General features: G+C 39.8%; 1 protein-coding gene across 1 annotated transcript in view; it reads right to left on the bottom strand.

The window, feature by feature from the left end:
* Positions 1–679: 679 nt before the first annotated feature.
* Positions 680–27,619, bottom strand: part of gabra3 (gamma-aminobutyric acid type A receptor subunit alpha3) — a gene marked incomplete at both ends in the record, with an annotated part of 66,526 nt that continues 39,586 nt past the window's right edge. The window contains 7 exons of the mRNA XM_083927067.1: positions 680–1,000; positions 1,144–1,182; positions 9,389–9,594; positions 12,600–12,752; positions 15,391–15,534; positions 16,020–16,102; positions 21,862–22,082. Coding sequence (XP_083783193.1) covers positions 680–1,000; positions 1,144–1,182; positions 9,389–9,594; positions 12,600–12,752; positions 15,391–15,534; positions 16,020–16,102; positions 21,862–22,082 — 1,167 coding nt within the window. The remainder of the gene's footprint in view (positions 1,001–1,143; positions 1,183–9,388; positions 9,595–12,599; positions 12,753–15,390; positions 15,535–16,019; positions 16,103–21,861; positions 22,083–27,619) is intronic.

Here is a 27,619-nt window from a genome sequence, read left to right as displayed (position 1 = left end):
AGACACTGACGATTATTAATGATGTTCCCATGGAACTATATAGGCTGCCCCGGGCTAACGGCGCACGGTAAAGCAACCGACGAATGGCTCTTCTGGCGTTTTCTGATGCATCACTGTGTGTTTGTGTCTGCGTGCGTGCATGCTCGTCGTTAACTTGATGGATGTGTCAAAACCTTATCATTGGTAATGAGCTACAATGAAAACGCATGCTTGCTGTAACTTATTATAAGCAAAGCGCAAACATGTCAAAACATAGTGAAAACACAATTTGACTACTCTACAAAACAGCAAGCAATCAAGATACAGCAAAGGGACACGTGGTTACTCACAACAGGGAACAGGGCCAGAGCTAAGTGCAGAGGGGAGAAAAGAAATGCTACACAAACATGTGAGATGTGAGAATTTGCTCTCTCCCAAGGTCTACTACTATATGTGAATCTACTGCATGTTAATTTGCCTTCTATCTATACAGACCTGCAAAATATCAAAACACACACACACACACACACACACACACACACACACACACACACACACACACACACACACACACACACACACACACACACACACACACACACACACACACACACACACACACACAATAAGATGTAATGGACTCCAGAAAACCTGTCTACCCTCCAAACCAAACCAGATCAAGCCTAGCATTTGGTCATATTCAGTTTAAGTTGTTTGCCTTCATGATAGCGGGCTTCCTGTTGACATATGTGGCCCAGTAGCCTAAGTTGAAGATGAAGAACAGAACTGGGAAAATTATGCGTGATATCTTGTCCACTTTGCTGACACGGTTGTAGGACTTCTTGGCCTCTGTGTAGGGGTCATCCATTCTATGGAGATAGTGGTGTTTGGCCGACGCTCCAGGGGCACTCTTGGAAATGGTCGTTAAACCTTGGTCTTTAGCGACGTTGATGGCGTAGGTGGTTCCAACAATGTTGAAGGTGTTGTTTGCCTTTTTGGACAAAGTCGCAGATTCTCTTCTCTGAAAAGAATGAAGGCAGTAAAAGTAAAGGTTGTCAGGAGCGAAGCACCAGACTCAACAATACTTCCATTTGAACTCATAAAGAGGAAATAGAAGCAACACCACGAGACACGACACACACAAGAACAAAACAAAAGCCTAACCATATCGTTAATCCTGGCCATGTTAGCCTGAAACGGTTCCTGAAAAGAAAAGTAGAAAAGAAAAAAAGTTTACCAATTATATTAAAATTACCCAACTTACATACTCTATTCATCAGTATCTAGCTGGAAGTACTTTTGAACATTTTACACTATTAGTATTTTCAATTCAAATCTGCATAATACAAATCTGGATTGCAGAAAAAAAAAAAAACGTCATGATAAAAATTCATGACGAAATGATCAGGCTGGTAAAATTAAAGAGTGTGGAATAGGAACAGTAATAGTGAGCATCACTGCAGAACCAGGCTACACTGGCGTCTGGTACTGCTAGCAATAGCAGTAGCAGCACAGAGCAGGATTAGAAACAAAGCAAATATAACAGTGCCCTGAAAACATGTCTGACAAACTGTATCAATGAGAGCAGCCAGGCCTCTTCAGGCAAACAGCTTGCGATAAAACAAACACGACAAAGGCTGCCTGTGATAAAAGCTGGCTGGAGAAACTGCCTTCTTCGTACTACTAGAGAGAAATCATTAGACTGTCTTTCATGTCTCGGCTAAACTTGCATCACTAGAGGATCCTGTCAGCCTAAAAGAGTACAGTGCAGTGCACACGGTAAATGTGAGAGAACAAGTAGGGCACTAAGATTGATCACCGGGCACAGTTTTAGTTTCCTGTGTGGCATGCAGTGTGTGAGCCTGTGCTGGAGTCATTTTCTCCAAACCATTCATCCCCACTGTGGCCACTTTAAGATCTGCAGCAAAACTAAAGCACTGTGTGTCATGTAACAGAGTGTTTCACTTTGAATGCTCCCTGTTTTCACTTTTGCTTTGAGCCCAGCTTTAATTTTCGCTCTACTTTTTTTCAGCCCCATTTCATTTTCTTTCCTTTTCCTGACTCCGTCTCTTAAATTAGCATAACTAATGTCCTCTCTTTCCCCTCCTTCAAAATCCCTCACGGTGCTTCTCTTTCCGCTCACAGCTCAACACCGAACGTTTTTGTTTGGTCTTCATTCTTAATATTCACAACCTCTCACAAATAGAGGCAGAGAAAAGGCTTTACATGTGACAAGACATGGGCTATATGTTGGTTCAGCGTTTGACCTAGACCACTGTATCACTATTAGGCACAGGGAGGCCACTTTTTAATGACACATATGACAAGCAGTGGAATAATATGAGTAGTAGAAATGCCAATGATGTTATCTAGTCGTTAAGCTTCAGAGTATCTGTCCAAGATTATGAACCAGCAGGATTGAGGAGGAGTCTTTCCATCAGTGTTTCGTCCTCAAGTGAGCAGGAGAACAGGAGGATGATCCTTCAAGCTCCTATGCATAAACAGCGAGGGTTGTGGAGAGCTAACAAAGCTCACAGGCAGTTGCTTGCATTAAGCAGAGAAATGATGAGCCGCAGCCTGAGGGGGTTTATCTCAAGTCAATTAGTACAGGGAGAGAAGAACTGCACTGATGCCCCCTGGGTAACCAGATACTTTCCCAGGATATCGATTCTTCTACATCGAACACCACCATGAGCCTCCTCTATCACAGAAAAGGCTTCTATCAAAAAGTGAATGGCTACTATAACATGTTCCACGATCTTAATCACAGCCCCCGAAACTCTTCAGTCCTTGGTCCACAAGGTAGAATTTTTTGTTGCCAAGTAACCTGACAAACGAGCCAAGCAAAGTAATTTTCTGTCGCTATTTAACTGGGCTGCTCTCTGCAGTAATTTTATATTATTGGGGAAACCACATGTGGCATTGGGCTGTGTGCATGTTGTTATGAACCTAATGTGACACAGCACATAATTCACCTCTGGCAAAAGATTCTTGCACACTATTCAGAGTAATTTGGCTAGCTGCAGGCACAAATACCCCCCGGATACAATGCATCTATTGACCTTGTCTTTGTAACTTCTGCAAATTGTTGCATCAGAATTTCTTTAGGACTGCAACCTGGGGGTAATTGTGCCTCGCTGTGTCCTGCTGTTTGGAGCTCAGTGTGTGCATGTATGCATGTAACTGTACCAGTCTGTCCCGGTCTAAGATTGGAGATGAGGTGTTGGCATATTTAATAGCCTCAAGTATGTGACCATGTAGGATTATGAGCATGCAGGCTGTGTTTAGGGAGGATCAGCGTCCCAGTCCGTGCCCTTGTGTGTGTGTGTTAGTGGCACTTGCACTACCAACGTCTTTGTAAATCTGGTAGTTGTAGAGGTGGTTCAAGCTGGATTTCATCACTGCAGGTTGTATTAAAGGTTACCAAAATCTCTGCATGTTTAGGATGGTTGGTCAGATATAATCTTTGCATATTTCTAAGGTTATTCAAATGAGTCACAGAAATGAGATGAAGCCAGCCAAGAAGCAAATAATCATGCATAACGTCACCTCCACCTCAAACAAAAACAGTGTGAAAGACTGATCAGGAAAGGTGATAGCAAGAGGCCTTCAGAAATGGCAGCTCAGGTCTGTTGTTACACCTGAGTGCGCTGAATTTTTAGCCTGGAAACCAGCCGATTCTGCCAAGCTCATGCTTCATTTGCTCTGTCAGGTGCATCTGGCCCCTTTTCCATTCAGACTGATTTCCAGCAGCTTAAGATCTAACGGGCCAATCGCAACCGCATATGTCATGTTAGTGTCAATGAGCATCATGCTTGAATGTAGTTACTGAACGTAACTGACATTGTACGTCCAGTACAACTTACCAAGCTAACGAAACTCCGATCAAACTGTCAAACTATGCAGCACCGATCAAATATGAATAAAGATCCTGTTACTGTATTGTTTCCAGAAACACCCTTTAGTGTACTGTTTAGCTGTAATTTGCAATTTTTTTCCTGCTTCAAAATGGACCAACTTACATGTGTCGCTCCGCGGTACGTTGTTTCATTGCTCTGATTGGTTATAGGACTATGTAATTACGTTCACAGACATTTTGATTGGCATCGCTGATAAAGCCCTCTTGGAAATCGAAAATGAAGAGAAAGAGCTTCCAGACTAATACACTTTTGCGAATAAGTCTGGCGATGTCAGGCTACTGAATTTTAACTTGACTAAAAAAATGGTTTAACTTATCTGTAGCAGCTTCCCTTTTGTTCAGAAAAGTAAGTAGCGGTGTCATGCTGAAATGTCACTGCTAAGAATGATAGTCAAAGTCTGTGTCCCCAGCATTTTCTTTACAAACTACTGTGCTAAAATGTCTGTTGATGTAAATCGTTTATGCTGCAGTTGTGAGTCATACATGTGAAACAGTGATCTCTCCTTGGCTCCAGCAGTGAAGCCCACTGCACAATGAGCCAGCGCTCCTACGTCTGCTGATGAATACTGCATAAAATATAATACAGTAGTGTCCAATCATGTGTCAAGGAGTGCTGAGAATACACAGGCTTTCATTCCAGCCTAACTCCTCACCAACTAATTTCTGTACGAAGAAGCACACCTTCAGCCGGCGAGGGGAGAGCTAATTAGGTAGATTGCTTGTCAAACAGAACGTTAGGTGACAAAAGAGGGAGAAAATGGCATAGAAAATCCATAACCAAATTAGTGCACATTGACTCGTCTACTGCTCACCATTGCAGTCCTAAAAAAGAAGGAGCCTGAGGGTGATGAAGTCATCCTTTGGTTCCGGAGAAGAGTGGTGGCTGAAACCCTGCCTCTGATGACTAGGGAGGGTATTTTCAAAAAGACTTACTGAGCTAAAACTTCTCTCTATTTTATTTAATGTAAATATGTTAAAAAGGGGGGAAAAGCATGGGTAGTCCGATCCCTTTGCTTTCCAGTAGCTCATTTTAGCGGGGAGTGTGATGGGAGTGCCATGTCTCCCTCTGTGACCCCATTCTTTTTTATCTATCATGACAACTGCATGCTCAGCACAGCCCCTGAGAACGCAGCCCAGGCTGTTGCCATTAAGACGAGGCATCAAAAGGAGGAAAAAAGAAAAGAAAAAAGCCTCCCCTCTGCTGCAGTGTAACGCTGCAAATTATCCTCACCCACTGAAAAGTCCCATGGCAGCAATATGAATTTCTGCCAATCACTCAGAGGACCAAATGTCAAACTATAAAAACTGGACAGACTGTACTGATTGTGTCAAACAGTTTGCACATTAGTAGTAACAAAAAGATAGATTTATGGCGCCGTCAGTCACAGTTGAAGAAATACGTTCCTTATGTTGTGTTTGTGCATTTTATGTGCTAGCAGCAACATAACTGCGCTTTTACCGAGACACTAAAAACATATAGGACAGTTCCATGTTTCCAATGTGATTTCCATGTTCACAAGCATAACACCAAGCCCAGAAGGCCATCATTTGAATGTTATTCTACGTATTTTGTGTATTGCCACTGTTCATATGAGTTAGAGAATAGAAAGGCCTCAGGAATAAATCCAGTGTACTTAGCTTAGCTGTACAATTCGTCATTCACCAAAGCCTGCTTATGTTGATTATACTGTTTTTGGTTGTTTGTTGTTTTGAACACTGTCTTTTGGCGTTAGAGAACTGCATCTTGTTTCTCCTACATTCGTTTTTAAGCTCGATAACAATTTTGTTTGGAAAGTAATAAAATAAATTTAGATAAATTTATGATATAATATAAAGCAAAGTAATAAAGTTAGTAGTTAAGCACTCGGTTTCTAACAATATATATATATATATGGTGGTGTCTCTATGGAGAATGGAAAATTAGTTGTTAAATGTCAATAAATACATAAGTGTATAAATAAATACAGGAGTAAATAAAAGAATAATCCTCGCCATCTTGTCAGACTTTGAATCCGCCTCATTTCCTCTTACCAAAAAAGGGCATTGATGTGATGTTGGGGGAGGGAGATATGTCCGTCTGGATGAGGTATACTGAATAAGCAACATTAACACCACCGCCCGGGAGCTGGGCTAACAGAACTCGTTACTAGAGGAATGGGAGTGGGAGTTAATGTTGAGATTTTTTACGGGACCGGGAGGGAACAGAAGTCATCTTTTTTTTATTTCCTGTGTCTCTAGTGGAGATTACACCGGCTGCACGAGTCAAGTACAGACACTCCTTTGTCAGTTTAGTGCAAAACACACCGGCTCCGGGAGTAAAGTGCAGGCAGCCAGCATTTATTATCTATGATTTAAACATTTTCAACACAGTACCATGCTCATGGACTGTTAAACACCGACCCTCACGGTGCAAATCCTTCTGGGGCTCCAGATTTAGGCTTTAATGCAATGGTGCAAGTGCGACTACTTAAGTAGCATAACAGAGCTAACATGTTGTGTTCCTAAACCATCTGTTGGTACAGTTGATCGAAGAGCAAACCATCTTGTCACTTATGGTAACACAACAACACGAATGACCACAGTTTAGGTTGAGATGACGGAGTTAGAACACAAATCCTGACAACTAGCCTCGGAGGAGAAGCGGGGCCAGAGGCTAGCTGACACTCAAGAGGCCACGTCCCTAATTATTATATTAAACATATTCAATCGGCCAGTTTATCATGGAGGTCAATGAGAAACTGGTCTATTGTGTCCGTATTGGATCAACCAGGAAGTCGCTGTGGTTTGGGGCTTGGAAATAATGTGTACAACTACATTTATTTATTTCTGTGTCTGTATGTTAGGGAATCATTTGCTTCTGTCTTGCTTGACTAATTGACCAATCATGCTACATTATCATACAGACGCATACATGAATAAATGTGGCAATACAAAAATGTAGACATAGATTTAAGATATTTATTTTATGTCCTGTTTAATTATCTACGTTAACAATTTTAACAACTTTTTGGCAAATTGGAGAATCAGAAGCCTGCTAGATAATGATGATGCAAAAGCAACACTTTTCGCGTCATCATGGGCCTCGGTTGCTAGGCTCCACAGGGATTTCCGCCACAGAGGGAAGCTAAACATTGTTTATTTGCACACGCTCCCTCCATTGCCATGATACAGAGCACTAGGATGTACTACGAAGCTCGATTAGTGGGTTAGCGAGGTATGTTGCGCTCAAAGCCAGGGTTAGCTGTGACACAAAAGTGGCTCTCTTTTAGCGTCACTGTATCACCATGGTAGATTATGCTTTTAACCAAACCTGGTTCAGGAGAAGGTTTTCAGCACAGACTTGGAGCTAGGTGACGTAGTCTTTCACATTAGATCGGCTACTTAAACCTAGCGCAGCTTCCTAGACTTCCTTTATGAGGGATACAGGTTCTCATCAGAGGGTATTCGCTATTCGATCGTCCTTGTTGGACCCAATGTAGGTAATGCTACACAACGAAGCCGTGCACTTAGTGTTTCACAGTGATTCTTTGCCACGGGTACATACAGTATTTGCATGCAGTTGGTGATGTCTTGTAATTCTGCATTCATGGTTCGTCTCCCATGCGATGTGCATTAATGTGTCATTTAAAAAATCCCTATTCTTATATCACATGGAAAACCTATTTACTAAATTTTGTGGAATTAGGGCCAGTTTGGCGTATTACACCTTTGCATACCCTGAAATATAAAATAAAACAGGTTTGATGTTTTTCCATTTTGAAATCATCATCACTCTATTGGGATTAATGGTGATCAATTCTTCATTTGGCATAGTTATTTTTAGACAATATGCAGAATCTTTTCACTAACAGATTTACACAATCTGCTATTTATCTATTTATTTTTGCCAGCACGCCTCCATAGCCTTATTATGTGCAATTGTGTTGCCCCTTGCTGTTACTATACTCTTGAACTGCTCATAGGAGTTCATCATAATGATCTGCTCCTCTTCAGTGAAATATGCGGCCCTTGATCTATCCAAAGGGTGAGTAAAATGACACGATACACGCCCTCTTTATGAGAATGCGCATCGAAACTAAAGTGGAAACCCTGGCTTGACAAATTAACTCTAAATTGAGCTTCATGGGAGCGTTTCACTCTGATTGCGAGTTTCGTATTTGTCGATCGCGGTTATCCAAAGAAACCCTGGGTATGTTCAGCTTGTTTCATAGAACAACTCTCTGGTTCAAAATTATTGTTGGAGTATTGGTTTTAGTCATTTAACCTCCTCCATAGTTTGCCAGCTCTCTTGCTATTAATAATCAGTGTGACTTGGTAAGGCCCTCTGGTTCTACAAATTGTACACACAATTTTATTTCCTGCTATTCTTTGACATCTTGTCATCACCATGTGAGGATCTGAAGAGGTAACTGCCCTCAAGAAACATCTGGGTAAACAGTTCATTATTATTTAGGAGACCACTCTAGACTAACGACTCCTGATACTGTCAATCATGTGACCCATGTGAAAAAACTTGATTTGTTCCTTTGATTACTGGAACTGGCGAACCTCTTTGAAGCTATAGAGTATTTTATACATTCAGCACAGGACCAAGTGCTTTAATTTTGCTCATTGCTTCTCAGTGCCAGCACTGATACCGTCTCATGCCTCTAATATATTTCATTTGATGTGATCACTTATAAAAGATCATAGAAACCATGGTAAATTTAAGAACCGATGGTTATCATGAGGGACTTTTCAGGTTTTATTTTTGTGACTTCATCATAGCTGCAGAGAACCGCATCTTGTTTGGACCCCTGCATCCAAATAAAACAAGTCCTTTAAAAGTACAAAAAACTCACCGTCACTCACCGTCAACACACAAACAGCCCAGATTGACAAATTAAAAATCTGCAAACTGTGATTAATTAGATTACTATGAGTTCATACTTCAAATAAAAATGTCCACCTCAGGTGATTCATTCAATAAAGCACACTCACTTTTTAATCAATGTGTCTATAAAATGCAGACTAGATGTAAAGGGGCCGTCTTTTGAGGGGAAAATTAGTATACGCTGACTTTAGGATGAGACATATACTGCCATCATAAATCAGGGCCAGTGTCTCTGGGAGTTTACTCTCACAGTTCCGCCCCACTGTCCCTGTTCCATTTGGCTGTTAATGAATAAATAAAAGCTCACTTCATAGTCTTTATGGAGTACTCCAGGCTGCTTTAAGGAAGAACTTTCTACCAAAGTTCATTTTGCACATGTTGTTCCTCCGGTTTAAAATGAGGACTTCCTGAGCAAGTTGGAGCATTTTAAAGAAAGTTTAAAAAAATCAAAAAAGATGGGGTGCAATTCATCTACAGAAAAAAAAATATTTTCTGATAAACTGTGCTGCATTAATTTTTTAGAATGATGTGTTTGTGATGGTCGATGGATGGTAGGTTCAACATGAAAGTGTGGCCGTGTCATATCAATTAATTAAAAATAAAAAAATGTCACTCACCCTTATTTCCATGCCCTCTTTTTTCCCATCCCATGCCCAGCTGCGCTTGGTGAAGTAGTTGACTGTGGCAAACTCAATCAAGGCAGAGAAGACAAAGGCATAGCACACAGCCATGAACCAGTCCATGGCAGTGGCATAGGCCACCTTAGGAAGGGAGTTTCTCGCACTGATGCTCAGGGTGGTCATGGTTAGGACAGTGGTGACCCCTGAGGATAAAACAAAAACGTCAGTAAATAATTCATAATAGATTTCAGCACAAACACTTAAGGAAAGTAAAGTGTTTTTTTACAACCCGGGTCACATACTGCATAGCTTTTGCCATCATGGCAAGATTTTGGAAACCAGGAAGCTTTGTCCCCGTAAGAGAAACTTTATACTGGTTTGAATTATACAATTTAGCTCACCTTAATTACTTTTTTTAACTTAAAGTTATAACCTGTAAGATTTGAGAGACCTTGTTTCTTGCAGCCTCTTTGGCGGTAAGATGTAATTGCAGCTGAGCCTGTTCTTTCAGAACCCCCCATCTGTGTTGACTTTTTTTTTTTTTGCTCTTTGTAAACTTTATTTAAACCTATCCCCCTCTCTATTTCCAGTCCGTCCCCTATATGTTATCCTCTTAAATCCATACACACACAGACACGTGTTCTTATTACACTTCTGCCCTTACTACAAGCCTGACTCAGAAATGGGAAGTTACCGATTTCAGATTACAATGAAACACAGCATAACCCGTTAGTGATGAGTTCAACTGGCAGACCAACCGCTGTCAGCAGCGTCACTAACATGGCTGCGTATCCGCTTTAGGGAGGGAATGTCGCCACAGACACTCAGATGGGAATACTCGGCAAAGAGGCAACAAGTGCTTTCATCAGTGGTTCATATGATCAGTCACCATTGTTTTAACTCACTATTTGATAGATAGTCATTTAACAGACAATTAACTATATGAAAATCTTATGGATTATAGCTTTAAATAGTAAAATTGAAAGATATAAGCTAAAAAAAATTGATAGTCCGCTACACTGCTGAGCTTCAACATGACATCATCTACTGTGTGAAATTAGAAAGTAGAGATACACGTCATTATACAAAATGTAAGTAGACTGGGTCAGTCTTGCAGCTTCAGACTGCTCCCGTTTTTGTGTTTTAGTTTCTGGCATCAATAGATGTCCTCATAAAGTGGATTGTCTAGTTGAGTTGCAAGGTCCAAAATATCCACAATCCACAACAAGTCCATCACAAACCATGTCAATAAGACCCAAGTTGGAAGAATGCTACTTTCCTCTACCTAATAGACAATCAGAGACAGACGTGCTGTTGTGCAAGTCATCTAGAGTACACAATTATGTTATATACAATGGTTGGCCGAGGAAACTGAAAACAGATGTCCATCTACACAGATAATATCACATACTGGCCTTTACATTTAGTGCTGTGGGGGATGAATTGTCTGCTGGACAACGGTCGCCCATTAACCACATAAAAGTAATGGCTTCATGTGTTCCAACCCATCTCATCTGATGGAAAAATAAATGCACAGTGGGCTCTAAAAGTAATTATATTGTGTTACAGAACAGGGAGGTCAACTCATTTTTGAATCACGGGTGACAAATTACAATTTGTGACAAAAAGATTGATGGGTAAATATATATATTTTTTGACACTCTTTAAGGACAAAGTTTGATTTATTCTCTGCCACTTTGTTTTGCATAACTTGACTATATCCGAACACTTTTACTTTGTGCCATGTTTCTGTCTCATTAGGGTATGACTCCTCACAGGGGGAAGTAGTTGTATGAGAAAGTTGCTGATAATATCAATGAGGGCATCCTCCAACTTGAAAGCCTACCAGGGAACAGAAATGATGGATGACTTTAGTTTCTAATGAGTGTTACAACACACAACAGCTATGAACAGATCCTTATTTGAGCTGATCAGTGCGACTGTGTGAACAAGAAAAACAGATGTGAATGCTGCTGGGAACTGTGTCCTTCACAGATAATGTTTCAATCATTCCACTGAAAAGGTGACACTGATTACAGCTCCTCTCTTTATGTGGAGGACGTGTTCAAGGAAAAACTGTTTTTGTAGGTGTGTGGAGAACTGAAGGACCCATGGTTAATCAGAAGAGTGCATGGGATAGGTAGTGATTTTATTTCCTCAATGGAAATGGTCCTTTGTTTTGCATGATATTGTACAATGTGTGCTACTTCATGTGTGCCAAATTTCTAATTAAAAATGCTAATTATTCAACAAACCGATTAAGTGGCACTTTAATAGATTATGCAGCACAACAACAACAATTGAAAGGAGAAGGGGAAGGGCAAATTACATCTCATCTTTGAGTATGGGGTGATCTAAGCAAACACAATGTTCTCAACATGAATGGGGCTGGATGGACAAATTGAATCTATAATTAATCACAGTACAAAAGGAGGATAACACGTGTCACACACGCAGATTACTACTTTTTAGATTATGTCTAATTTTAGCATATTATTGGCTAAAATATAATATATTCATATGAAAGGTTGGATTCGGTTAAATGATTTGGTGTCCTCTTTATTAACTGTGATGCCTTTTTTCTAAATGGATCTCAGACATTTCCTTGAAATCTAGCTGATTTATTTTGTTCCACGACGGCAAACGTGTAATCTGACGCTTATTAAGAGTTCATTGTAGCTTTAGGATTATTTCTCTTTTAAGAACGAACATGTCTTGTTCTTTCTAAATGACCTTGAGTAATGAGTAATTACACTGTGGATATAGATGACAAAGCATCCCAACATCCTCTTCAAGATCAGAGCAACACATCGTCTATCACCTGCCACAATTTGATACTTTCCAACTTTGCTTTGACCTAACTTTGATTAATTTGTGTTTGCAGTTACAGAGGTAGGAGAAAGTCAATACTGTGATAAAAGCTTTGGAAAAATGAATGACTCATTCATGCCCATGTGCACCTAAAATGCACCAAGCTATGTTTTGTACATCGTTATGTCAATAAGAACTTTTCAAGGGGAACCTTTTTAAGCCCTCCGCTGTTTTTGCAGTTTGCTGAATCATCCAATGATGTGAACAAATGCAGCTCCACACATTTGTTTTGCTCTTGACTTATAATTCAAAAGCTCCACCAAATGATCTAGCCTGTTCAATCAATCATTTAGTGAATGCTTTTTGAGTTGTATCATAAACACAGGATGGCACTCACCGAACACAGTGCGAGCAGGAACCGATTCTCTGTTTAGCCAGAAGGAGACCTGAGACAGTATGACAGTCATGATGCACGGGAGGTAGGTTTGAATCACAAAATAGCCAATTTTCCTTTTCAAATGGAAATATGTTGTCATCACTACATATTCTCCTGTGGGAGAGGAGAGAAACATAGAAAGAGATGGAGAGAGACACACAGGGTCATAATTATTAATACAGATATGCCCAGCTGGGAACAACACAAGATGAAATATTTAAAGTAAGATTCATTTGAGTTAGGACATTTGCATCATCAAAGTAGCTCATAGGTTTGTCTTCAGACCCTTAGATGGGCCATTAAACCATGTGACAGCCTAAAAGACATCACATGCCTATAAAGATTTCAGAGAGGTTGTGATGTATGAAAAAAAGTCACTAACTGTCTGAATAACTGACCTCAATTTCGCTTCAGTTAAAACTAGGATCCGTTCAGACAAGCGTACAAGGTGGAATTGGAAAGGGTGGAAACAAATGATATGATAGACGACATCACGAGTTTGAAGGTTTTCGGTGCTGATTTGATGATACAATTGTCCATTCTGTGAAAGGAGTTATAGGTCATGGCAAAGCAGCACCTGCACCGTTCACATGGTAACAAAGTAAGGGCAACTGCGTATCAGGGAAAAGGCGAGGTGCAAATGTTAATAGAAAAAAGGTGCTGGAGGGCTGGAAAAAAGGTTGTATAAAATACTGTTGCCCATTGTTGCTCCTTTCAAAATGTCTCTCTGAACATGATTATGGTTAGATAAATGGTGATGGTGAGGCTAGAAATACTGAGGTAAAAGCTGTAAAATGTGTTCAACAAACTACCCTCACCCCCTACTACCCCCAATTATTTGATTATTATGCTGCTTTTAAATGAATAAAAGAAAAACACAAATCTGGGCTGGAAAGATGGCTCTGAAGTGTTTGTTGCTTGATTCTTTCACGAGGTCTGCCGTCCGTCACCATGGAGCATTGAACAATGTTCTCAGAGCCATCTCTCAAGGTATTGCCAGGGCTTTGATTCTCCAAATATAGATTTTCAGTGGAGTGTTGCTTTAAATACATATGTACATTTCCCTCTCTCTTTGCTGCTAATGTGAAAAACGTCTGCCTGCGTCTTTCTGACCCGCCTTGTTATTGAACATTTCCTACAGCTCCGATTTTGTCACTGATGGCAGCAAACGTTCCCCTAAGCAACAGCTTTCATTGCCATGTCTGTAATCTGTGTTGCAAAGATATGAGAGAAAACGGCCTTTCATTCCCTGAGGTGTCTTTTCTGAGCAGTCTCTAACCAGAGCTGGACTGGCTCAAATCCTCCTATTCCCTTAACTCTCTGTAGTTCATTAGGTTTAAAGTTTAAAGAAATAAGATTTCTTTTTCTCATCCACAAGCTGATCCAGTTTATGAAAGGAATCATGTTGACCCCACCTTTTTCACACTTTGTAGCCAGACTTTAGTCTTTCCTCTGCAATTCGGGTGACTTAAGGTTAAACCAGCAAATAGTACTGCAGTAAAAATGGGCTCAAGGTGTCAAAGTGTCGCCTGTAGAGTTATACAAGTGCTGTTATTTCAACAGCTTTCAAAACACTTTTTGCTTCCTAGGAAAACGGGCTGAGACCTCCGTGGTCTCATGATGGTTTAGTCTCCAAACATGAGATCTCTGTGACTCGGTAGCTCATCTCTTAAGAGCTGCATGAGCTTCACCGCAGATGGTAGATCTCTCAAACTGGAAAGGCAGTTTGGCTCAGTTGTAAGCAATGCACTCTTTGAGTAATTACCAACTGCCCCACTGAAGTAACCTTTTATCTGTAGCTTTACAGTAATCCGTACTTCAGCACTTTTTTCTCTCTTCCTACACTGTTACCTAAAGCTGGAGATTGATGTCGAGAATGTTATGTTAATGTTATTTGCCTGATAGATCTCTATCAAAATTACGTGACAACTTCCTTTTGTTATAATTGCAACTATGACAGATTATAAAAACATGGCACTTTGTCTAATGTGGTTGAAGTCCGTTATATTTTCCAGATACTTTCTGTGAATCACTACCCAGCCCTTACCTTGTTATTTCATCCCTTTATCTTACTGTTACCATAAGCTTTAAGTCCGCCAGTGGGAAAATAAAGTGATTAATGGTATGTGACACATAAATGATTTTTGACCGAATTCATGTGTTATCAAAAGCATGGCAGATTTTCCTTTTTTCAATTCTGTTCTTATTTAAGTTGACTCTGGCCTCTAGCCCAAACCAGAAATAAGGTTTTCCCCCTCTGGCACACCTCTTCATACTATCTTTGTAAATGTGCTGAATAGTTTACCAAAAACTATAAGTCATCATTTTGTAGATGGACCAAATAATGCAAGCTGAATCTAAAAAAACAGAGACAGGGGAAAAACGCATACTGTTACTTTATGAAAAAGTTATGAGTCCCAGTATTTGCCAATAGAGGCCATTTAATTGACTCCAAATGATACGCCAAGAGTTTATCGTTCAAAGGTTTGAGTTTCATCCATGGCATACTCATTTTGTTTCACTGCTTGCACTATCCTCCATCAAAATAGAACTTGGTGTGTCTGCAAAAGCTGTCAAACTGCTCAACAAAAAAAACATCGCTTGGCTGTCCAGCCTGTTTACACTGCAGGCATACAAGTTTAATGGGGTGAGTTGTTTGGTTTATGACCTAACCTTCTGCCTGCTCAAACACACTACACTAATTGAATGTACACTGTATGCTGCTGAGAGCTGAGGATGGCATATAGTGTACCTGTGCTGGAACTGATGGTTTCTTTGCCGATAACATGTCCCAGTAAGTCATACTGGTTGAGCCTGGAGCCATCCTCTGCAACAGCAACAGACCTCTCGTCTCCCTGGGTCCACAGGTAGATCACCTCATTATTGGTGTAAGCATCTAGGCAACAGAGAGAACAGTAATTGGCACAAAATAGATGCAAAACTAATGACATCCCCCTAAGCATTAGATGTACTTTGTGTTTAATGCTGCTAATTAGAAAATGGTAGCACGTTAACACGGTACACTAAGATGGTGAGCATGGTAAACATTGGCTGCTAAATATCATTGAGTAGTGTAAGTACAGCCTCCCAGAGCCTGTAGCATGACTGTAGACTCTTGGGTAAGAATTGGTCAAGGGAATTTATCAATGGAACTCTCTTCAAGCCAGCGGTTGACTACTTTTGCTATGCTGCTGAAAGAAAAACTTCTTATCAAAGTTGTCCCATAGTATCATATTCCTAGTGGTGTGTGCTGTTTGAGTGTTTTGAAGTTTTTCCAGGGCAGTAAAAGCACCTAACGCCTGCAGAGAACAATCAGCACAGTTTCTGCAGTGCAATTTTATATTAAAGTCTGTTTTGTTGTGACCATCTGGGCTGACTTACAACTTCCGAATTTCAGAGGACAGGCGTGTGCATCCATCGGGAAATCCTCCAGGTGCATCGGGCACTCGGCATGAATGGTCAACCTGAGGGGACAGAGGGACAGACAGGGAGAGACAATACTCCACTGGTCAGGCTGCAGTAAGGTTTCAAACACATCATGACATATGTCACCAGAAACGGTGAATTTCATGCTCCACAATTCCTTGTCAGACATGATATAAATTTCTGAAATTAATGCAGATGCATGATGATCATTGTCATGGGTGCCCCTCTGGTACTTGGTGCCCTTTGCGCGTACGGGATGCACGTTAATGTAGGGACGTAGAACTTAGAGAGAGTGGAGGCTGGTGGGGAGGGAGAGACAATGAGAGGTTCCAACACAGGCCACTGAGGATTAAAGTGCAGGCAGGGAGAGACCGACTGAGCTGGTGAAGAAGAAAAAGTACCTCTTTCAACCACAATACCTAATGCAGTACCTTTGGTTGCAAAAGCTATGCTGTGTGTGTATTGTAGACAATGTGGCCCTTCTATTGCAGGAAACTCTACTGAGCAACTCTACAACTTGTTACTGAGTCAGCAAAGTTTAAGCTTGAAACTTGGAAGTTGCTAGCCTGGGAACCAGACAAATTGTTGCTCTTTGTAGATCTAATTGCATCCAGAGGCATTTTGGTCTTCACCGTTGGTAACTCCACTTTTGTGTATACGTCTGGTGATGCCAGGCTATGAAGTTGTGCAACGGCAGTAAGAAACACAAAACTTGCAGAGACCAATGCAAAATAAGATTAATATTTAAAAAGAACTCAAATTGAAATATTTTGCAAATATCAAGTCTTGAGTCACTGTCAATCTTTGCATCAATGTAATACTAGGGTATGCAAAAAAAAGTTGATTATTCAACAGAATCCAAGGACGTTGATTAATACCATGCTGTACCAAAACAGGGTGCAACCAAATCATGTGCTGGTCAACCTACTGAGAAAGTTCAAGTCAAAAAGCTACTCTGGACCCCTGCTTCATTGATGCATACGGACAGAAATAAGTACACATAAAGAATAATAAATTGATGTATTGAAGTAACTGTGTATTTACAATTCAAAATAAGAATAAAAAAGATTAGAGGGAAAGCGGTGCTCACGTAGTACCCACGACCCCAAACTAACAGTGCATTACTGTTTCAAGTGAAGTGACATAGTGGTGTAATTAACAGCTGCAAAGTGTATGTAGAGCAATATGATACCATATAGTATAACAGCCTACACATGAATTATATATTATGTGATGAAGTATAGCTTATTAACATAATGTAGTATGATATAGTATGGGATATAAAAAACAATATAAGATGACATGAGTAATATACAACATTATATACAGTATAGTACAACACTATAGCATAGAATATAACATGTAATAAAGATGGTATATATTGTATAATAAATGTAGTATGATATATATGATAAATATATGTATTTGGTGTACAGTGTTTGTGTGTTGTAAAAACTGGAGGAAGAACAGACATTTCATGCTCTCTCCTCCCTCCAGTAGCCACCAGAAAACAACAAAGAAACAATCTCCAGAGTTTATTTCATTTGGTCAGATGGCGGAGCCACAAACTGCACTCTGGAAGTAAATAGAGAAATGGTGCATATTATCTCACTCATACATGTTTAATCAACATGGGGATTACATTTGCTGAGTTCAAACAAAACAGCAACCCATAAAGCCATCCTACAGTGGACTGAGTGACTCATGAATGGACCCCAAACTCAGTTTTTGTAACTCAATTACAACATTTATAGCCCATGCATCAATTCAAAACTGGGTTATTTGGGCAAATATGATAGGAACAGAATATCTGAGGAAGTATATGATGTTAGTTTATGTGGATGTAGTTAGTATTTGTGTACTTCTCATTTGTAAAACAGGTCTGATTATAGCTTGCTGCTTTTACTGCTTCATGCTTGTATTAGTTATTGTGCTGTATGTATGTGTGTTGTGTACAGATGTCATGTAAACATATATATTCTTTGAAGAGCCTGTGAATGTTCTCATTTGTCCAGATCATCGTTATCCCCAAAGCAATTTTGAAGAGCATGATGAAAAAAGTAATTTAATCTTACCATTGTAAACAGTTTTCATGTTGCCAATTTTATTGCAACGCGAGTATTAAAACTTGTCACATCATGGACCACTTCTACAGAAAAACTTACTGTTCCTAATTAGCTCCTTGTGTTGCACGGATCCTTTGTTTTAACACCTTCTTGGCTGCTGTATGGTGCTGCCTCATTGCTGATAAGAGGCTCAGTAACTACACAAATTACACACAATATGATATACATATGATATACAGCACTTAAACCAGCAACTTTTTGATTCAATTCACACCATTCCTAAGCTTTACTGACATTATGCCAGAAACAAAGGCCAAACAATTATATAAAGGATACATAACACAATTTCAATGACTTTGACCAAAGACTACAAAGGAGACTGTCTTTGTGCAATGACAAAACTTCATATGAAGTAAAAGTAAACACGACTTAGGCAGTCAATACTCATCCACATAGTCAAAAAAATTACACCCAATGTCTTTTCCTATGAAAACGTCATGAGGCCAAGGAAAGATGTGAAAAAAATGACTTATTATAAATATGATGAAGCAGCAACTGACAGTTTGGAACAAAGTCCCACCACATATCAGACAAGCAACATCAGCTTATAGTTTTAAGAAACAACTCGAAACATAGTTCTATAATATTGCTTTGAATTAATTTCCACTTTAAGTTTGTCACTTTTACTGTGATTCAATATTTACTATACTTGTTTTATGGCTTTTACATCTTAAATTGTTTTTAGCATTATTAACTTAGCTAGAATAATTCCTATTTAATTTTGTTATGACTTAATTTATTTAATATTTATTTTCCCCCAGTCTGTTTTAATACATGTGTTGCTGATTTGTTTTTATTTTGTGTAAAGCAGTCAAGTGCTATATACATTAGGTTTATTATTATATTATAATAACAATGTGCTTTTAAGGCAGCAGTTTTATTTTGTATTGTTTTTGATGGTTCATAAACTGCCCAGTCCCATTTGGGAAGACTGCCCAGTCCCATTTGGGAAGAAGAGTGCTTTATTATTAAGAATAAATAATAAATTATTGCAAAAAGATTTAACCAAAATATACACCACTGCTTTTTGGTAAGTACGTTTTAAATTCTTCATACATGAATATTCTCTTACTAGGGGAACAGAATTGCTATAGCAACCACATAGTTGAGGTGAACTGAGAGTGAGTAATACATGCTTTCACACAAAAACAAGACTGCAGCAGCACCAACGGACAATACCAGCTCCCTCAATACAATTATAATGATGCAATCCTGGCCTTCACAGCATTTGTCAGCTCAGATGCTGTGGACGTGCTGATTAAATGGATTTAGATGGTTGTTTAGTGAGGAATGTAAATCAACAGAAGGTTCTGTTGTGGTGCACTAAACTTCCTATAAAATAAATGGATTTAGATTCAAAAGCCTAGTAATGACCTTGACAGGTGCTCAGGCAAATTTAAGTGATCAGTCTCTCCTTTGGTGTTACCAACTGCCTTTAACATTACGTTTACTATAAGTTTTCATTGAGACCCCTTCAAATAATCAACCAACGCTCCATTATGAAGGTAAGGTAGAATTGAAGCCTTATAAAATTCTTGCAAGTACTTTATCTTTTTTTTAATTTCTGATTCTGATCATTTGTAGGGTGTCAGTTAATGTGTAGCTTAAAGCCCAGAATCTGAATGAACCCCATTGCAAATGCAACTCCATCAAAGAAGTTTTGATTGTTGGCTTGAAATTGAATGGTAATGTAGCTTCAAACTGGATATGGGATGAATAAGCTGGTTGCACAAAGGCTCTTTGCTTTTATTTGCCAGAGGTTTATCATACTTTGCTCCATCTCTTTGTTATGTTCACACAGCAGTCCTTGTAATACTCTATTTTACCTGAACTGCCACAACATTAGAAATAAACTCATGTGGGACTAAATAAATCTTTCACAATTTTATTTTCACCCTTGAAAAATCAATACTGACATTCAGTATGAGCATCATGAAAGTATTTCTTTTAAAGCGAGTTAAGGCTCTGATGCAAAGGATGATTGACAGAGTCAATGATTAGTTTGCTGAAACCAATGAATTATTTTTGCTCCAGTTGTGTAGATAATGGTACTCACTGACTGTGACTGTCTTGGTAGCTGATGCTATCTACTTACAGTGTATTTTAGGCACGACATATGCACAAAGGCACTCTTTGATCAAGTGATTATTCATTGAGTTGTCTGTGTGAAACATATGCGGCCAAGACTGTCTGGAAGTCAGTAATCTGACACTCAGACAGATGAAATGATCAGAAATGATCCAGATAGCTCCTGCTGCCACAGCTCCTTCAACTTTATTTTTAATCTGGACCTTTCATCTAGCACCTCCTGACATACTGTATGTGGTTTAATTTGAAATTTCTTAACATTTATTGGATGAGTTGCCAATAAAGTTTGGTACATATAGGCTCAGGATGACGTACAGTAAATTTGGTAATGCCCTGACGTTTTAGCTAGCACCATCAGCAGGTAAATATATTTATATTTGATCATATTTGACCAATACTTTGTTCATGACCAGTTAGTTGTGACATTCCCACTAGAGTTGGAAACAACAAATAATTTTGCTGCTGCTTAATTTCAACACTAGGCCAATCCAAGCATAATTCATAAGGTTAAGGGCTCACGAGACAACTACTTGCAACAGAGCTACCACACTGTGATTGTTTCTGTGGCGTTCGTGGTCTTTCCCTAAGCTTTCAACTAGACACTAAATGTATCGTGTGTCATGGCTGAGCTGACAGCGTTGTTTTCAGTCACCAGTGAGGAGCTTCACTGCTAAAAGCTACTTATGCAGTCAGTGACAATGTTGATTCAGAGTAGTCAGTTCAGTTTGAAGATTCTGGGTCAGAGAGCACCTGCCAGTTTTAGCTGTACTTTGTGTTTAGTGCTCAATAGCAAATGTTAGCATGCTTACACGCTCAATTTAGATGGTAAACTTTGCTAACATGACTACCTGCTAAACATCAGCATGTTGGCATTATCACTAGGTGCAAGTTTGTGTGCTAACATTAGCATTTAGCTCAAATCATTACTGTGCCTAAGTACAGCCTCACAGAGCTGCTAGCACAACTGTAGACTCTTAACGACGTTTTCTCATATGAACTCCAAACAATACCGGATGAATAATGTGCAGAAATGTTTTGAAGCTTCGCTTTGACACGTGCTGCACATAACAGGGGATTTTCCGTGCCAGAGGTGTGCCACCTACTGGAAATATTTTTGTTTAGGTGAGTGGTGGTGCTTGGTAGAGCATGCGAATTACACTGTGGCCACATAGCTGCTTTGTTATTGTCGTTCAATTTTCGTTATTTCATAAACAATCAAGTATTTCCTTGAATTGTCTGATGATTGACAGAAGTTCCCGAACCTCGTTGTCTCCCCAGTTAAATTGTTTTGTTTTCCGTCTTCCTGTAAATGACCCTTTCCATCACACTCAACCGTTTTGTTTTCTTCCGGTTTCACTGAGGTGCATGACTGAATCCTCACAGTCACACATCATCACACATGGGTTCAGTCGGAAATTACACAGACTGTACTAGGGAGCTGGCAGGGTAAAGTCTGTCTGATGTCCCATCCAACTGAGTACATTTGCGTTCTAATGTTCAGCTATGCTGGGTTTAGATAATTTCAGCTTTGCACTGCATGTATCAAAGGGGATTTAGTCTTCAAGTACAAAAAACTGGCTCACCTCATTGTGTAGAGAAGTGTGCCGTTGTCGACTAGTCGTAGCAGTTTGTTAGGAGTCGTCATGTTGTGGGCCACTGATTTCTTTCCGTTGTGGAAAAAGGTATCAGGAGTCCAGATCTTACTGGCCAGGAGATTGTTGAGGGGTAAAACTTGCATGGGCCCGTCAAACTTCAGCCTCTCATCCCTCCAACTCTGACGGAAGAAGACATCGATAGTGTACTCCTGAGGGGAAACAGAGTGCAAAGGATTAGTTGGCAAGATAACAGTTTACAGAGAGCTTACATGCCGCTGGTAACATAGATAAAATCCATTTGGTTGTAATATTTAACAATTGAACATTGATTGATTCTTTTTTAGGACATATATTTGACTCGTCAGAGCAGGAAAAGCGCATGGAGTTATTATTGTGAATGTTAAATTTTTCCATTTAGGTGAGCCAGTTCCAGGGCTCTGGTAACTGGTCACTGACTCGCTGGAACTTCCTGTTAATCTTTGTTGCCAATATTCAAAAAGATGCCTTGTCAGAAGGGATACAAGGAAAAAACGTAAAGCTAAATGAAGTATTAAAGGTCAAAAATCAGATTCTAAGAAAGAAAATCCAACTACGCAAGGCTATTTATTTCTTATATTATTGATAAGAAACAACACAAAATATTTTTTGTAGAATTAGACTTGTTAGCCTGGAAACAATAGGAATCTGCCGAGCTCATGCGTCATTTGCTCTGGCAAGTACGTCTGTCCCCTCTCCTATTCAGACAGATTTTCCATTTCTCACCTCAGATGTTTTCAGAAACACATCTTAGTGTATTGGTTAGCTGTATGTGACATGGCTAGCATTTTTTCCTGCTTCAAAACAGATCAAGCACAGCTCCTACTTCCATGTGTTGCCCAGCGCTATGTTGTTTGTTGGTTATAAGTTTATCCAAAAGCTTACAGAGTCATTGGTGCCTGCTAACGCCCCATGTAAACCCAAAATGAACTGGGAGGTTCCAATGCCAGGCTAATCACTTGTGGCGGCTGTATGTGAAAGCGCTTTCAGTCAGTCATTGAATCTAAAAAAAAGTACTATCCGCAAACAACAAACAGCTTCAACAGAAAAAAAACCCCTGCCCAGCACATGACACCTTTACCCATGTTCATACAGACAATTATACATGTACACCGGTTATTGTAGAAGAACTGTATCATGTAATTACATCTGTTAGAAATGTAGTATTTACATTTAGGCCTAACCATGGACTGAGACACAAATCAGCCTCCGCAAGAAACCTTGTAATACATCTGTTTCATGACTTATTAATACACAACAAAGTCTTTCTGTGTTGTCACCGGCACACGGAAAACTAAATAAAATAAAATGAATGCAGGAAGTAGCCAGTCAAAAGGAATTTATTTCACATTATTCATTCAACAGAGCTTGGTGTCCTAGCAACACACTTCCCTCTTCAGCTGTGTACAGTGGCTGTACACACTGAATGCAGCTGTCTTAACAGAGTGAGAGGGAAATAAGCTGTCTGCATCTCATGCATCAGTACACATTACTGGTGATCAATAACAACACGCTGTATGCTGTGCTTCTCTCTCTTTTGTGCTTTCGCTCGTACGGTGAAAGGGCTTGTGTAACTGCACTGCTCACCGGTGAGCTGTAACTTGCTTCTCCCCGAGAGAAAAACTGATAAAGTCATTTCTCAGTGGCTTTAACAACAGGAAGCCATCATCCTCAGCAGGAGAGGAGTACAGATTCCTCTCAACACATCAACAGGGCTCCTTTAAACAGCGCAGGGTGGATGTGTCTTAATTGATGTGATTGACCTCCTGGTGGCCTGCATATAGTGCCATAAAACAATTACAGTGCATCTGTCGTCACAACAGTGCTCTTATGAGAGCCCACTGAGAGCTTCGCAGATAAAAAGCAAGAATGTGACAAACACACATTTTATCTCAATCGATGTCATCTGGTCGGTGGGTCGATTGTTTGGTTGTACAATCGCTGGTATTGCTTTCATAAGGTCACAAAAGCATTTTATCCCAGCGGAAAATGGCAGGCACACTACTGAAAACACCCAGCATTTTTTCCAGCTGAGATCCGGCAACATGAATGCGTGATATTGTGAGAATCTCGCTGCCGTGCTGTGAAATATCTGCGAATGTTGGCACGATATGGTAGAATACCGGCTCTGTATGAAGGCTGAAGCGTGTGGGTAGAGAGAGTAGATAATATACATAAAGATACTGTATATATGGTCCAGCAGGGTTCACTTCATTTCATGTGTGACACCCCTTCTCTTCGGTGATTGGATGATAATAACTGTGACAATGAAGAGGCCAGTTGCCAATTTTCAACTCTCGGTGATCAGAAAAAACGTCAAACGTGCAGTGCTCAGGGAAGAACAGACGCCCAGCCCCTCGTCACTTCTGCTGTTAGTAGCAGAGTGTAAATACAGGGTACTCCCACTGCAAAGAATAAAAAAAACAACGCTGCCCTCAGGACAAAACAGTTTGATGGACACACAATGCTACCAGGTAAAGTGCTCTCAGTACACTGTGGATGATTTAGCTAACCTAGAAATAACATGGGCAAGATTTTTTTTTCCCATCGACTAATCGATCGGTCCAGTCAGTTTCAGTCAACCAAGAATTTCTTTGGTTGACTACAGGCCTACTGCAGACACATCTAATACAAAAAGATGGAAAGAGTGCCAGAATATTAAGTCAAGTAAAAGTAGTAACTTTAAAGAAATCTTGCTCAAGTCAAAAGTTAACTTGAGTTATATGATGATGCTATACTGTATAATACAACGATTAAAGTTATACTCCGTAAGATTTCCATCTATTTAACCTTTTATGTTAATATCTATCAAAAATTGAGTTAAAACAATGTAACCCACTAATGAAAGCTCTTGTTGCCTTTTTTGCTGAGTATTCCAATATCCGTGTCTGTGGAGACATTTGCGGGCTAGATGTAAATAAGGCGCCATGTTAGTGACGCTGCTGACAGAGGTAGGTCTGCCAGCGGTTCACTTGTAATCAGAAATCTGGAACTTCTGACTTCTGAGTCAGGCTTGTAGTAAGGGCAGAAGTATAATAGGTGTGTGTGAGTGTGTGTGTGTGTATTAAAGAGGGTAATGTATAGGGGATGGACTAGAAGTAGAGAGGTGAATGTGTTTCAATAAAGTTTACAAAAGAGCGAAAAAAAATTAATTGTCAACACACATAGTTACAAGATGGAGTACAACTTTAAAGTAACGGACATCTTCTGACCCCAAAATGAAGTTCATTAACATGTAAACAGGAACAGAGTAGTGTAACAACATCACACCTGACTAGAATTAACCAGAAATGAGGAGAAAACTGAATTAAATTTAAATTAAAGAAAAAATGACTGAGAATAAATACAAAAGAAAAGCTATGGACACCACAGTGGGTGCAACAATCATTTTTAGTCTACACACATTAAATAAGCAGCCACTTTAACATTAAACAAAAGGCCTACATCATTTTTACACATAATGTGGAGAGAGGGAGAGAGTTTTATATCCATGCCTCTTAACCATAACCCATAATGAGGTCATCATAAACTGAGTGCAGTGTCACCTCTCTACCCTCCTGCGGCTGCAGCCAAACCAGCAGCTTCTTCTCCGCCGCAGCTACCAATTCAACCTCTTTCTTTAGATCCACTCTGTCACGGTTTATCAGGAATTTTCACGAGACTTTTAATTTCTCTTTAAAAGATGTGACTTGAAATGTAGCTAAGTTCTATACTCGTGATAGAGAGAAACACTTAAGTAGAAGTTGAACTAATGATTTAAAAAAAAATAATAATACTCATAGTACAAAAATGACAGTAACAGTTTTTTCAGAGGTGAAAGAAAGACATTTGAATTTATTCTTACAAAAGTTTAAAAAGCATTTGTCATGTATCTACTTTTGCACTTATTCCACATTGAGTTTGGCCAAGAATTACATCCTCAGTGCAGACAACAAAAGACTCTGCTAATCACAAAGACTGAGAACACACACACACACACACACACACACACACACACACACACACACACACACACACACACACACACACACACACACACACACACACACACACACACACACACACTATACTATATGGTGATGTATTGTTCTTTGTCCTGGGTGTCTTCGGCCAAAACTTTTCGGCAACACAACAAGAAAGTTTGTTCTTTCTTGGCACAGAAAGACCCTGGACCTAGTTATACTGTTGTATGCACTTAATTCTTGTTGCCTTTTGTTACTGAGATCTAACAACATGCCAAATCTCATCCCAATCAGTGTAAAACATCGAGTGATGGATAAACAGACAGTAGTGTGCTTGGCCCAGCTGGGCGAAGACATCATTTGTTTGTTTCCTTTGGACAGAAATCTCCTGTAAACACAGGGAATTAATTTGAAGATTGAAAGACAGGAATGAGGAAAAGCATATTCAACCTCCACACAAGGCCAAATGGCGCAATCAGTTCAAATGCCAGCTGGTGTTTCTCCAGGGACTGAGTGATTGATTTCTCCTTGACAGAGGAGACAGAGTGGAGCCTCTATCCAACAGTAGTTTTCAAATGTCTTTTTTATAGCGACGAGGATCATGAATGGATTTACTGTAGCAAACAACTGTAATTTAAATGCCATTATAAAACCCATTTATGGCAGCTGTTACGAATAGATTCATGAATACAGAATCACTCCTCACACACAATAAAGACGCTTTTTATGCTTTTATATATATGTTTGGCATCCTGCCCTTATCAGAAAGCATAGTATAGCCAACATGGGGGGAGAGAGAAAGAGGGGAACGGCTTGCCACAGCCATCCATGGATGGATTAGAAATGAGATTTAAAGATATATTTAGCTGATTTTAAATATTGATTGTAGAAGCTTTAAAGGTATACTTTGCCAAGTTTAAGCCAGCTCTGTGTCATGGTAATGTGAGCAGTGTGTGAAGATGAATGGGGTATGTAAAATAACTGATTTTTAACGTGAAACTTCTTCATTCAGTGTTATAACTGGGTTTAATCAACTGGCCTGTTTGTTTTTGAGGGGAGGAGACCTCTCTGGATAATTTGGCTCTCGGTGAAAGCCTCCTGAGCGATGAACATTGAAGGAATCCTAACCTGGAGAAGCTGACTGCAACTTCACCACGTCACCATACTTTTGTTGTTTCGATTGAGAGACACCTAGCTCGAGAAAATAAATATTGTGCATTTTGATTCCCATATACCAGTACTTTTCTAGCCTCGAGAGACCATCCTGATCTCACGAGCTCCTTTGGATTTTACTCGCAGATCAGTCTGGTAACGTGCGGCGGAGAAAATTTGGAGAAGTTTGCAAAGCAACCGAACCAAAGTGTTGGTTTTAAGGCGAGTTGAAGTGTGACGCAACAAGAATCGTCTGTTGTTAAACACGGATGAGATGAGCGCAGCAACAACGCTTTTTTATCTTGGATCCTTCTGTTGGAATATGGATCGGTCACCTCAAATTGTGCCTTTTATCCGTAAATTTGTTCTACACAAACGGCAAACAACCGACATGTTGTTTACCCTCTGAGCTTTGCCCTGATGCTGTTAGCACGTGATATGCTTTGTTGATCTGATTGGTTGGTTTGGCGCCTTTATGTTGGTAATAGACAGATGGTTTATCCAAACAGCAACCAGTATTTTCGCCCTTTCACGAAAAATCTCCAAACAAGAGTTCACAGATGGATATGCTGAGCAAATGCGAATTATGCGAATCA

This window comes from Echiichthys vipera (assembly GCF_963691815.1).
Source record: "Echiichthys vipera genome assembly, chromosome: 14".
NCBI classification, from domain to species: domain Eukaryota; kingdom Metazoa; phylum Chordata; class Actinopteri; order Perciformes; family Trachinidae; genus Echiichthys; species Echiichthys vipera.
Note: the sequence above shows the minus strand (reverse complement) of the source record. Positions and strands in the feature narration are given on the sequence as shown.